Source organism: Chlamydotis macqueenii, chromosome 2, assembly GCF_036417535.1.
Source record: "Chlamydotis macqueenii isolate bChlMac1 chromosome 2, bChlMac1.mat, whole genome shotgun sequence".
NCBI classification, from domain to species: domain Eukaryota; kingdom Metazoa; phylum Chordata; class Aves; order Otidiformes; family Otididae; genus Chlamydotis; species Chlamydotis macqueenii.
In genome coordinates, this window is record NC_141557.1 from 66,986,042 (window position 1) to 66,999,052 (window position 13,011).

At 44.6% G+C, this 13,011-nt stretch overlaps 2 protein-coding genes across 4 annotated transcripts in view; one reads left to right on the forward strand and one right to left on the reverse strand.

Moving 5' to 3' along the window:
- Positions 1–903, reverse strand: part of KDM1B (lysine demethylase 1B) — a 29,327-nt gene extending 28,424 nt beyond the window's left edge. The window contains exons 1-2 of one of the 2 annotated variants that reach the window (XM_086743172.1): positions 870–903; positions 617–683 (exon numbers count right to left, since the gene is read on the reverse strand). The gene's annotated coding sequence lies outside the window, so the exon portion shown is untranslated. The remainder of the gene's footprint in view (positions 1–616; positions 684–869) is intronic. The other variant, XM_086743171.1, reaches the window with a different exon arrangement.
- A 1-nt stretch (position 904) lies between these two features.
- Positions 905–12,650, forward strand: TPMT (thiopurine S-methyltransferase). Of its 2 annotated transcripts, none has more exons than XM_086743181.1 (9): positions 905–1,034; positions 1,382–1,543; positions 2,329–2,421; positions 3,529–3,661; positions 4,138–4,190; positions 9,757–9,831; positions 10,582–10,667; positions 11,669–11,713; positions 12,499–12,650. In XM_086743181.1, the coding sequence occupies exons 2-9, from the start codon at positions 1,404–1,406 to the stop codon at positions 12,612–12,614; spliced, it is 741 nt and encodes a 246-aa protein (XP_086599307.1). In that variant the 5' UTR covers positions 905–1,034; positions 1,382–1,403; the 3' UTR covers positions 12,615–12,650. The 2 variants fall into 2 exon arrangements, with proteins under 2 accessions (XP_086599307.1, XP_086599308.1); XM_086743182.1 differs by having other exon boundaries at positions 1,004–1,129.
- Positions 12,651–13,011: the final 361 nt, after the last annotated feature.

Genomic DNA, 13,011 nt, shown 5'->3' on the forward strand with positions numbered 1-13,011 from the left:
TCCCCACGTCCCCTTCCAAAACAAACAACACCCCCCAAAAAAACCCCACAATTTTTTAAAGAACAAGCAAACGTTGCTAGTTTTACTAAGCTTTATGTGATTCTGCGTCCTATAAATATTATCCTACTGGCTCAGAAAATAAACCCTCTAAAAGGAGAGGGAGAGATGCATAATAGGCTGTCACATTCTATAACATTTCATCCGTCGGTCATGCACGGCCTATATGGGAAAGCTTTGTGGGGTTTACCTGTACAGTTGACAGCAAGTTTGTCTTGGGGGGGGGGGGGGGGAAACAAAAAGAAAAAAAAAAAAGAAAAAAAAAAAGAAGAAAAAAAACCCCCCACACACTGACAGAGAGAGAGGAAACCAGAGCAGCCTGACAAACAAGGGCAGGTGGGACCACGAAGTGCGCACACCTTTAAAACTCACCCCCGCCCACATCCCCCCCCTCCTCACCCCCTTTTTTGGGGGCTCGGGCTCACCCTCCCCGGACCAACGCTCGGAGGCAGCGCCCAGCGCTGACAGCTGGCGGCCGGGGCCGCCGGGAGGGGATTCCCGAGGGGGGTGTCCCCAGCAGGGAGGGGGGGTGTCTCCGGCGTAGCCGCCTGGCACTCACCTCGGGGCCGGGTCACTCGGGGGCTGGAGACCACATCCACGCGTGTCCGCGCCGCCTCCTGCTAGAGCTGCAGCGGGGGAGAAAAGCAGGGAAGAGAAGGAAGACAGGCAGGGAGGGAAGGGGAGAAGAAGGGAGAAGCGGGGAGGTGAGGACGGGGGCAGACCTCACACCTGCCCCGCCGCCCGGGGAGGGGGAGCAGCCGTCCCCCCACCACCTCGGCGGGCGCTGCAGCCGGGAGAAGGGGGTCACTCACCGCCATCCCCACGGCCATCCTCCTCCTCCCCGGTGCCGTGCACCCTCAGCCCGCCCCCTCCTGCCGCCGCTTCCGCTCTCCGCGCTGCGTAGCGAGGGGGAGGGCGGGGAAGGCGCCGCCCCCGTTCCCGCAACCCCCGCGGGACCCGCAGCCGCCGCCGCGCAGGTATCCGCAGCCGCCGCCGCCCCGGGTGGGGAAAGGAGGGGGAAGGCAACCCTCCCGGGTCCCCTTCGCCCCCGCCATCTGCCCACGGGTTTCACGTAAGAGAGAGGGAAAAGCGTCGGTATCAGCCCACTGCTGCCCCCCCAGTCCCTCCACCCCCAGGTGTTTTTCCCCCCTGAGTGGGGGGAAAAAGCCCCGCCGAAGCCATCGACAGCAAGAGTGTGCTGAGAATTATAACATCTTCAGCTGTATTAAATTTTTATTGGTACTAGGAAGTAAGAGCCAGTTCCAGATTATTCAATTTTTCTCTGTTTTTTGTTTGTTTGTTTGTTTGTTTGTTTCCCTCACAGCTGCTGGCACTGCCCGGGGAGGATGGACGGCTCAGCAGGCGCCTCCGGGGCCCTGGAAGGCTCCGATATTGGGTCACAGAAAGACAGAGTGGTGACCGAGGAGGAATGGCTGCAAAAATGGGCAATGGGTAACATCGGGTTTCACAAGGAGCATGGGCATCCGTGCGTGACTTTTTTGCCTAAGTTGTTCAAAGAAATGCTCTGAGATGAATGACGACTCCCTCAAAAAAGGTCTAGAAAATAGAAAATGGAGCATTTACAAAAGGAAAATTAGTTTACACTGCTTGAAAGTAAAACAAATTAAATATTTTTTATGACCTGCAATTGTCAAAAAAAAAGGGCAGAGAAAAGATTGCATTGAATTTAGAACTTTAAATCAGGTTTTGAACTATAAAGCTTGGGTAACTTGACTGAGAATCTCAAACGTTCTCCTGCAGTAGCTCTGTGCTGCTCTTCCTAAGTTATGAAACTGGGGCCTAAACAGCGCGCAGAGGGCATCGGGGCAATTACTGTGCCCTGGGAGACAGGGGCCCACGAGAGCAAACGTGGTTCTATAGCCTTGCAGTTAATGAAAATTACATTTAAGACCTGTGTAAGTGATTTGATTGATGCCAAAGCTGAATAATAATTGTGTTTAAGTTGCCCCCTGTGGCCCTCATAGAGGTGGGCTGATTTGTTTGTTTACTTGAAAAGACAAACAGAAAACAGAACAAAGAGAAAGGTGTCCTTTTCTAACAGAAATTAAATTTCCTTTCTTTCTAAGTAAATGGAAAGTGAAAGTTTTTCTTTTAGGTTTTTATTTCTAATGGTATGAAGCACGTTGAGCTAAGAACCTGTGTTCCATCATGGCGTTTTTGTGTTACCTGGCATCGTACGTAGCACTTGGCTTCCAACGTACCGGCCCAAATACTTGCAGTGTTAAGTAAAACAGGTCTGTTCTTCTGCAGGCTCCTACAGAAGTATCTGGATGTTCTTTTAAACGGCAGGAGCGGACTGAGGATATTTTTCCCACTTTGCGGTAAAGCAGTAGAGATGAAATGGTAAAGCACAGATTATAGGAGCAAAAAATCTTATTTGATATGGGGAGGGAAGGAGGGAGGGAGAGGGGGAATTCCCAACCTGATGTTGGCCGATGGCAACGAGCCACATCTCGGTTGATAGGAAAGCGGCATCACTGGAGGCTGAAGGGAGGAGGAAGTTCGGTTTCATTTGCTGGCATTTTTGTAGAGTAGCATAAATGGGATGGATAAGAACTAAGCTGCATGCCCTCCTGTTTGTCCCAAGTTCAGCCTGGGGAATGCTGAAACTGTGACAGACAGAGCAACTGAAGCTGTACGCTTACCACTGCTTCGTTTGGTGGCAGTGCCAGCTTAAATTGCCTGCAGCGAGGTCGGTTGTTCCAGAGCACGTTATCAAGGGACCGTGAGGCATGTCACGCTGGAAACTTGCATGATTTGGGCTAAACACAACTTCCTCTTCTTTACATTTATTATTTTACTTCTACTTTTTTTGGGTGGTTTATATTTATAATTAGGGGCTGTATAAGCCAGTGGTTTTTTCTTAGATGGAGGGGATGCAAACCAAAAAACCCTGACTGAACTGCGTCCTCAAGGAATGAACTTCATCCCAGTTAATGAGGTTTTATCATGATAGCTACTCAGTGGGCTGACTGCGGACTCTGACGCACGTTGCTGTTGCGCCGAGCTGCAGCAGCGCAGAGGTTACCACACCCTGCTGAGCCCAACACTTCTGCCAAGCCACAGAGGCAGCTGGGTGGACAGTGTGCCTCAGCCACTGCCGTTCAGAGCAGAAAGTACTTCTGTAAACCGAAGTGGGCAGTTTCTCTGTGTCATCACCTTTGTTTTAATCAAATTCATATAAATAAATGAATAATCCATTGAATCTTAAGTAAAGCCTGTAAGTCCTCGTCAGCTGTGTGCAGAGAGCAGTGCTAATTTAAGTTCACATCACAGAGGGGAAATGTTCAATAAAACGTGAACGTACCAGAAAGTAAAGATTAGACATACCAGTGCTTCCTAAAACCAAGGTTTCTCTAATGAATAAATGCTGCATGGAGGATACGCATTTGGGAATGGCCCAGTCTGTGGGCCTGAGGTAAACTTGGGACCTCTCTCTGCTGTGTGCAGGCTGGCGGACATGGGACACAATGTTGTTGGTGTGGAAGTCAGCGAGCAAGCGCTGAAGGAATTTTTTGCAGAACACAGTCTGCCTTACTGTGAGGAGCCAGTCCCAGAGATTTCGGGAGCAAAAAAGTTTCAGGTATGTTTCCTGCATTGTCGAAAGATCTGGTGTGGTTAATCATGCAACGCAGGCGTAACTGAGCAAACAAGTCATTCTGCTTTTATGCCTCTGTTGTGCTGGTAATCATTCACCTCTCCTGAAGTGGTCTGAAAGGAAGCTCTGAGTTGTAATTTTGGACTGAGAATGTCTGCTTTTGAGCTTGTGACTTTGGCCTTCTTTTCTTATGACATTGAAGCACCTGAATGTAAAGTAGATGTATTTTAAAACTGGACAGTTGTGTACCGTGACAGATCAGAACCTCTCTGGAGGGGATCAGGAGAGGTACCTCAGTAAAGAAAAACTGTTTCTCCCAGTTTTTCCCCATTACACCCAAGTGTATATCGAAAATTAGTATATGTGTGTATTTTAAGCCATAAAGTATAAATATACACTTAGAAGTATATACTTAAAGCTAGTTTGCTGCTAAGTATTGTTTCCTTTGCTTTTTATTGTAGAGTACCTCTGGGAACATTTCTCTGTACTGCTGCAATATTTACCATTTGTCCAGGTAGGAATAAACAGTGTGTTCTACAATTTTCTATGATCAGAGATGTGTTAATACTGTCGTATTATTTTATTTGAATCAGCCGTAAAGATTTGAAAGAGGTCTTATGAAGAAAACTCTTACTAACTTGTATAAGAAATGTGAATAGCCAATCTCCAACAAAAATTCACTCTGACGATTAGATAAAGATGCCAATTAAATGTCTTTAAATGGGCTTCTTGTTCTAAGCTGTCCTATGAAAATGATGTAAAATTGTGTTTGCTTTTATAGTAAAAACAAATCGTGTTTTAATATTGTTGATGGATTCTACAAAGCAAAACGGTAGCACAATCCCTTACTCAGGGATAGTATAGTAAAATTAAAGAGAATATACCAGAGGTGTCTTCTTAGGCAGCTTTTTCTTTAAGTAAGTACTAAACATATTTTTTTCCCCAAACTGTTGATTAACATATACATATGTAAGCTGTACCTATTGATTATATGTGTCCCGTGCTTTACTTAACATACTTTTCTCAATGGCCTTAAAAGTACATTACATCACTCCAGTTTATGTGACCACCTAATATGTTGTCAAACACTGACTCTGCAAGTGTCTTGACAAACATGGCTTAACTTACTAATGTCTCCTGAAGGTTTTTCGGTGCTAAAATGTCCTTATTTCTTAGTTAAAAGACACGACAGAAAATGCAAAATACTTCCATAGTGACCTCAATACTGACTCCTGAAAAATGTTTCAACTTCTTGTGCTCTGTGGCCTCAAGCATTGGTTCTCAGATTTTGTGGTGGCTTTACACCTGACCTTCTCATCAAGTGTCAGCTGGTGGGGGAATTTTAAAAATTACCGAGTTGTACAGAGGCTGCAGAAGGACTTAGGACTTTCTCCAGCTTCTGGCGTAGAAGTCTCTGGCTTGGACAGTAGTGCATCTGGCTTATTTATTTGTCCCCAGAACTTTCATAGTGGGGCTGGCAACAGGCATATTTAAGTCTGTTCTAAAATGTCCTCAGACAGTGCTGGGGTAGCTGGAAATTGGAGAGCATGCAGGAAAGCTGTTTCTGGTTTTGTGATGTATCTTGTGGGAAGCTGAATGTGCCCAGAGTCCTGCACTATAGTTCCCTCCTCTTGTAGTTCTTACTCAGACATGATTTTCCCTAGATTATAAGGTTTTGGTGAAGGTTTGTTTGTTTGCTGTCAGGAACCAGGTTTCTGTTTCATTTCTGTTCAATAAGAAGGAAGTCAAGTCTTGATCTGTAACTTTTCAGAGCTATGGCTTATACAGGCATAATAGGTAGCTTAGGATACCAGAATGCAGTGCTTACTATATGATTTTTTTTAAATCTGCATAACCTGGAAAAAAAGAATATTCATTACTAGAGTCTAAAGTCTTTGGGACAATAGACTGTTGCTAAGACTTCTGCTGGTGCAGCTGACTCCATTTGATTTGGGTACTGTATATATAACCAGCCCTGCAAAGTGAGTGCCTTGGAACAGACGGACTGTACGTGAATGTGACTTTGTAGATACTGCCTGCTTTCTTCCCCGCCTTGCCCCTGCGGTGTAGCTACTTGCTGTGTAGATCCCTATAAATCCTTGCTGTGAGTTGACAAGTTGCCCAGGGATTGCTAAAGCTTCTTGTCAGCAATTTTTGAAAAATTTAAGTGCTAAGTTTTGTAGCGAGTGGCATGGTAAAATCTGTAACTTCCTCCATAACATGATGGAACGATACTATGTGATAAACAAAAAATAGGTAATTAATGGCATTTGCTGTGCATATTACTGGGTCCAGTACATACTTTGACATCCACAAAATAAATTGGCAGATGGGTGTTCTGGGTGCAGTTATAGGGAAAGTATGAACTGCATCCCCTATAGCAGTCAGCAGATACCAGTGACTAGGAAAATGCACATGCTCTTCTAGTTTATACGTACAGACAATTTGATTAATTACCCAGTAATTATGGAAATTCAACTTATTTCCCTCTTGCTGAGGCTGGCCTGCAAACAAATCCCTTTGATCTCCATTAGCCTAGCACTCATTAGGGGAGAGCTCAGATGTGCTCCTGACCTTTGTCAGAATGAGACATTTCAAAGCCTCTTGCTAGTTAAAGAGTAACAGGAATTACTGCTCTTTGTGGGAACTCTGGGACATATGTAAAACAGTTACATTACACAACCATTGTGCCTCCTAATACAATTCTAGCTGCAAGGCATTAAAAAAAATTAAAATGGCATTGAATTAAACACTAAAGATATGCAAAGACAGAAATTCACAACTTTACTGCTTAAACTCAGTGGGATTTCTGCAGATACAAGAATTTCTGCTTTACATTTTAATTTTTTAGTTGTAGTAGTACCTAGATCTCTCGTGCTACAACCCATATATACACATAGCAGGAGATAACGTAGGGCTAAAAAATTGGGTAGTGGTACAGTGAAAGGTATGCCCAAGAGGAGCACTTCCTAACACTTTAGCTTCATCCTGACTCCACAGCAGGATGAAAGACAGCTGCGTACCTTCTTTGGCCTTTTCCTCATGGCTTGGTTCTCCTCAGAAGGGAATTGGATGTACCGATGAGCAGGGAGCACCCAGACACTTGGCAGGTCCTGAGATCTGGGCAGCCAGGACACCGGGACTGGGGGAAGGGCACAGCATGGGCCTGTGATGTCTGTAGGCCCTGATGAAATCAGTGGGGAGTAAAATAAGTGAAATAATATTATGTATAAATATATATGAAATTAATATCTTCATCACTGGCATAGACAGTGGGATTGAGTGCACCCTCAACAAGTTTGCAGATGACACCAAGCTGAGTGATGTGGTTGACATGCCTGAGGGAAGGGATGCTGTCCAGAGGGACCTGGACAAGCTCAAGAAGTGAGCCCCTGTGAACCTCATGAGGTTCAACCAGGCCAAGTGCAAGGTCCTGCATATGGGTCAGGGCAACCCCCAGTATCAAAACAGGCTGGGGGATGAAGGGATTGAGAGCAACCCTGAGGAGAAGGACTTGGAGGTACTAGTGGATGAAAAGCTGAATGTGAGCCAGCAAAGTGTGCTTTCCCAGAAGGCCAGCCGCATCCTGGACTGCATCAGAAGAAGCATGGCCAGCAGGTCGAGGGAGATTATTCTGCCCCTCTATTCTGCTCTCATGAGACCCCACCTGCAGTACTGCATCCAGCTCTGGAGCCCACAACATAAGCAGGATGTGGACCTGTAGGAGCGGGTCCAGGGGAGGGCCACAAAGATGATCAGAGGGCTGGAGTATCTCTCCTGTGAGAACAGGCTGAGAGAGTTGGGGCTGTTCAGCCTGGAGAAGAGAAGTTTCCAGGGAGACCTTATAGCAGCCTTCCAGTACCTACAGGGGGCGTACTGGAAAGATGGGGACAAACTCTTCAGCGGGGCCTGTTGTGATAGGACTAGGGGTAATGGTTTTAAACTAGAAGGAGGTAGTTTCAGACTGGATATAAGGAAGAAATTTTTTACAATGAGAGTAGTGGAAAACTGGGAGAGGTTGCTCAGAGGGGTGGTAGATACCCCATCCTTGGAAACAGTCAGGGTCAGGTTGGATGAGGCTCTGAGCAACCTGATGCAGTTGGAGATGTCCCTGCTCCTTGCAGAGGAGTTGGACTAGATGACTTTTAAAGGTTCCTTCCAACCCAAACTATTCTGTAGTTCTATGAAATGCCTGTATGGAGCCACTGCCACCATTCCAGTTAGACCAGATTCAAGTTGGGAAGAAAGACCAAGTGCAAAAAACTTGAGGGCTTGCCTAAGGTCACACAGCAGACTCAGCTGTGTGGTGAGAACAGCCTCGAAGCCTCAGAATATCAAGTTTGTCACCTGCCCCACTGGGCTTTGCTTTGTCCCCCTCATGCCCATTGCATGTTTAACTATCCCTTTAAAAATCTTCTTTCATCTGAGAGGCTGGTTATTTAAATTAAATGCTTAGTCTTGGCAAAGGTTAAAAGAAGTCAGGACTTAAAAGTGTTATCTTGTCTCATCACAGTAGAATGGGAAATACAGGATCAGCTTCTAGGTTAGATGCCAGAGACTTAGCCATGCTGTTGCAATGAAATGAGAAATGGGCAGGGAGAAGAAGTTGTCATGGTTTAACCTCAACTGGCAATTAACCACACAGCTGCTTGCCCACTCCACACCCGGTGGGATGGCGAGGGCAACCAGAAGGATAAAAGTGAGAAAGAAACTTGTGGGTTGAGATAAAAACAGTTTAATAATTAAAAATATTTTTTTTTAAATGTAAGGAGAAAAAAAAAGGGAGAGGCAAATAAAACCCAAGAAAGACAAGTGATGCAGATGAAAACAGTTGCCCACCACCAACTGACTGATGCCCAGCCAGACCCTGAGCAGCAGCCCCCCTGCCAATCTCCTCCCTAGTTTTATTGCTGAGCTTGATGCCATATGGTCTGGAATATCCCTTTGGTCGGTTGGCGTCAGCTGTCCTGGCTGTGTCCCCTCTCAGCTTTCTGTGCATCTCCAACCTACTTGGTGGTGGGGTGGTGTGAGGAGCAGAAAAGCACTGCTCAGCGGTAACTAAAACATTGATGTGTTACCAACACTATTTTCAGCACAAAACATAGCCCTATACAAGCTACTGTGAAGAAATGTAACTCTACCCGAGCCAAAACTAGCATGTAAGTGAAGAAAGAGGTGATGCAACTGGGCTCTGACACCCTCCCAGTAGGCAGAAAGCTATTGCACAATTCTGTACCATATTTTTTTCACTAAGTAAACTTACCTCAGCCTTTCTTTAAAATTATGCAGTTTACGTTATTACTACCTTACTCTGTGAGCTCCTGTTTTAATAATTACCAGAAACAAGGCTCTTCCTTCCCCTCCAGATATCCTCATCTAGTGTCACTTTGCTCTTAACCACCCATCAATAAAGACTTGTCCCAATAGTCTTAGCCATTTGGAGGTTTTAGGTGGTCACCAAAGCCATCTGCCAGCATATCCAGGAGCAAAAATAACGTCTGTGGCAGTGTCAGGCTGAGGCAAGCAGCAGTGTAACTCAGCTTTTCTAACATTAAACAGATTGCAAGCTGAAGCTGATTGGGCATGTAGCTGGGAATTGAGGCGTCTAAAATTCCTGGGTGTGCTGAATTCAATGGAAAAAAAAAAAGTGATGTGGCATCTTCCTTAACTTGCATTTGAAATCATGTGTGGGTTTTAGAAGGTGACCAAGAGCCACTGATGTGCTGAGTGTGTGTTAGTGCTGCCTCAAGGGTCATGGCAGGGTATGATTACCAAAACCCCAGGCTTGTAGCACAAGTATGTTTAAGCTTCCTTCCTGCCTTGTATCAGCAGCCCCTAATGATGGAGAAATGCTGAGCAATTCAGCACCTCTTTGCTATCGCGGCAGGGCTGTGTACCGGGGGCGTTTCTTGGGTTCCAGATCATATTATTTTGGATCATGAAAATGCTGGACCGTAACAAAAAGGTAGTGAGAAATCTGCACAGCTAGCTGGAGAATGCTTGCGACTTCATAGAAGTATCTGAATAAAGATGAAGGTGCCTTTCTAGTGTTTTGAAGCCTTTTTCTCATCTCTCTGTAGCTCAATAGTTGGCAAGTTTGATGCGGTTTGGGACAGAGGAGCTCTAGTAGCTGTGAATCCGGGCGACAGACAACGGTTAGTAAATTTGTTATTGTCTTTTCTGTAATGTATGCAGTGACACATTTTTTCCTCCTGCCACTTGTCAGTAAGTCCTCTTTCATTTAGAGGAGTAACCTACACATGCTCTTCTCTACCGCAAGCATCAGCTGCTGTCACACAGTGCTGTACTCTAGCTCTGTGAGCTTCCTTCAGGAAGCCGCCCTGCCTCTTGGTGGGAAAATATGTGGTTTGTTGCAACCCAGCAGAAGCAGAGCTGCAAGTGTCATCTGAACTTTATTATTTCCTTTTCACCCCATCTGCTTCTCCTCTCTTTGTTCTTTTTCCCCTTATTTCCCTTTATTCCAATTTTTTGTTCTTGCCTATAGCCAACCCAAATGTAGTTTGACCCTACCCTCAGGATTTTTTAATTAGATACATAATCTTTAATTCACAATAATTTTAAAAGATCAGTACTGTATTGTGTACTGTATTCTAGACTGTGGCAGATGAATACTGTGTTTTGTGTGTTAGTTTTGACATTAATATGCAAGAAAGGATAAATGCTCGTTTATGAAGAGTGAGCAGTAACCTTTATTTGAGGTGTTTCGTGTGTTGCAGGAATTTCATGCTCACGAAATTCAAACTAAGCTTTGCTTAGTTTCTGTGCAGTTCAGTTCAAGTTGTCTCTGCATAGAAATACTTTACCTCTTCTGTTGAATATTTTGAATGCTATGCTTGAGTGTTTGTATAGTTCTAAAACAATAAAGGATAACTTTCTCCTTTCAGCTATGCCAGTTTGATGATCACCCTAATGGAGAAAAATTCTTCTTATCTCCTCGTTACGGTTTCATATGATCCAAACAAACACAAAGGTGAGGACTTCGCACTGTTTGTGTTTTGATTTTGCATGCTTTAATACAAATTGCATATAGATGTGGTGTATCTGCCCCAGGTTTTTTACCAGCATAGCTTTGTCAGCCCATCACACCAATATAACTGTGTTAAAAAATTACAGATGTTGACCAGGCTTGAGACTAAGTTTGCTTTCTCGCTAGCAATCAGACATGCTAAGGGTAAGTGCAGGACAGACATGGTATAGCAACAAAGAAATGAAACTGGAAGTGTGGCTGTGACAGTGAAGCTGGAAGGGTGAATGCGTAGAGTAACATCCTGTCCAGCCTAGGGAGCTTGAAGCCCTCCCAGGAACAGTGGCTTCGCTCTGTTTATCCAATACTTGCAACCCAACGTGTTGCCCATCTTGTGTCTCTCTCTCAGCCACTACCATGGTCTGAATGTGCTTGGAAGAGGTGAAAGTCTGTAAAATCATACAGTATTTTTTCCTTTTATAATTTCTATTACATGCAAAAGTCTGACATATTTTAAAAGGGTTTTTTTGTTAATAATTAGTTCTCGAAGTAAAGAGATTTCTTGCTGCTTTTGGGCTCTTCAGCGTAATCATCCCTGAAAAAAATAGATCTTGTTATCATAAGCAACAATAATTTAATTCATTGCTCTCCCTCTCACATTATTTAGCTGTTAGCTTTAATTATGCCATAAAGAGATTGTGGCCAGATTCACGCAGCGCACTGAGAGTGGTTGTATCCACGGCACGCTCATAACTTCTGACAATGCGCCTACCCTGGCTGCAGCCTGGAGATGCTGGAGCAGCAACACCTGAAGCTGTCTGGTGGCCCACCAAGGTCCCACGAGTTCTTGGACTTGGTGTTTTCTGGTTCCTGCAGACCGTGCTACGCAGCAGGGCCCGATTGTGGGTCAGGTGCTGTGAGTGATGGGGGTGGCTCTCCTGCTGCAGTGGGAATTTTGTCTCCTTCCGTTGTCTTCCCTCTGATTAGCTTCACCCATTTTCTTTCAGGCCCACCGTTTTATGTTCCTGAGTCTGAAATTAAAAGCTTGTTTGGTAAGTGATATTGCAGCTAACCATGAGGAATTTTTTCCAGAACAGTTAAACGTGTTTATGTGCTTCTACCTCTCCCTGTGACAAGTGATAGTCATTTCCTTCTTATCTAAGAGGTGGAGTCATGGAAAAATAACAGGGAAAATAGATACCTTTTAGCCACAGGGATTTTGCTGGTAAGGAAAACTCTCAGCTCTTCAGAAGATGTGAAGAAAACCCAAGAGGCACATAACTCTCTTTCCTCCCTTGGGCGTCTTTTCATTCTCCTAGGATTCATACTGCATTCGGTGATCTTGTAGCTGCAGTCTCAGTCCCGTTTGACCATTTTGTCTTTCTCTGCACCTCATCACACCTGCCCCGGTTTTAATACAAGGCCTTTGCGTACCAGTTCTGCAGTTTCTCCTGTACTTCTGTAGCCAAAGAAGAAAAGTAGGGTGCCATGTGAAGGAAATACTAAATGTACAACTCAAATCTATCAAAATAATGAAACTTGGGGGATTATGGCAGGAATTTTAATTTTAAAAGTTCCTCTGAAATGCTTTGATATTGCACTTACTACTTGGAAATTTACGCCTTTCTGAGACCCTTGCAGTGTCTGTGCCCAGTGAGTCATTGGCATGAACAGTTGCATCCCAGTGCAAAAGAGACAGATAAGTTTTCCCCAGTGCATTTGTGTCACTGTGTTCAGGACTGTGAGGAAATCTGTGGATGGGATTTTTTTTTCCTGACAGTTTGCATTTTTCAGTGACTAATCATTCAGTAATTTGTTGCTCTTTCCTCCTTTTCAGGCAACTGCTTTGAAATTAAGTGTCTTCAAAAACTCGATGACTTCTCAGACAGACAAAGACAATGGGGACTAGACTATTTTCTGGAGGTGCTATATATACTAAAGTTTGTAGCTTGATTCAAATGAATTAAAATACCTTCTGTCTTGCTTTTATTTTTCTCTCACCTTTTAAAATGAGATGTTTTGGGGCACTCTTAAAGCAGGCTTCAGCATACAGAAAAATGCCTGGAGAACATTTTTGCCCATTTTGCTTATCAAGTCAGCTCTCCTGCATAACTGCCTTCACTGGCTTGGGATGTGCATAGCTTTCCTGAAGCTCCATGCACAAACGAGCATTTTCAAAGTATATATTTTTCTTACATATCAATTCACATCATCAGAGCTGGGAAAAAGAAACGTTCCTGTTCCTTTTTGGCTGTCGCCAGTCAACACTGTTTGCCTGGCACTCCGCAGGTTGGCAGCTGGCGGCCCCAGGAGCAAGGGCAGCTGCTGTTCACATACTGTTTGCTGCAAC

Bases quoted from the DNA above. Each gene is read 5' to 3' on its own strand.
- TPMT (XM_086743181.1), top strand. From the start codon at position 1,404: ATGGACGGCTCAGCAGGCGCCTCCGGGGCCCTGGAAGGCTCCGATATT. The intron at 9,832-10,581 runs GTTAGTAAATTT...TTCTCCTTTCAG, and splicing joins AATCCGGGCGACAGACAACG to CTATGCCAGTTTGATGATCA. The intron at 10,668-11,668 runs GTGAGGACTTCG...ATTTTCTTTCAG, and splicing joins TGATCCAAACAAACACAAAG to GCCCACCGTTTTATGTTCCT.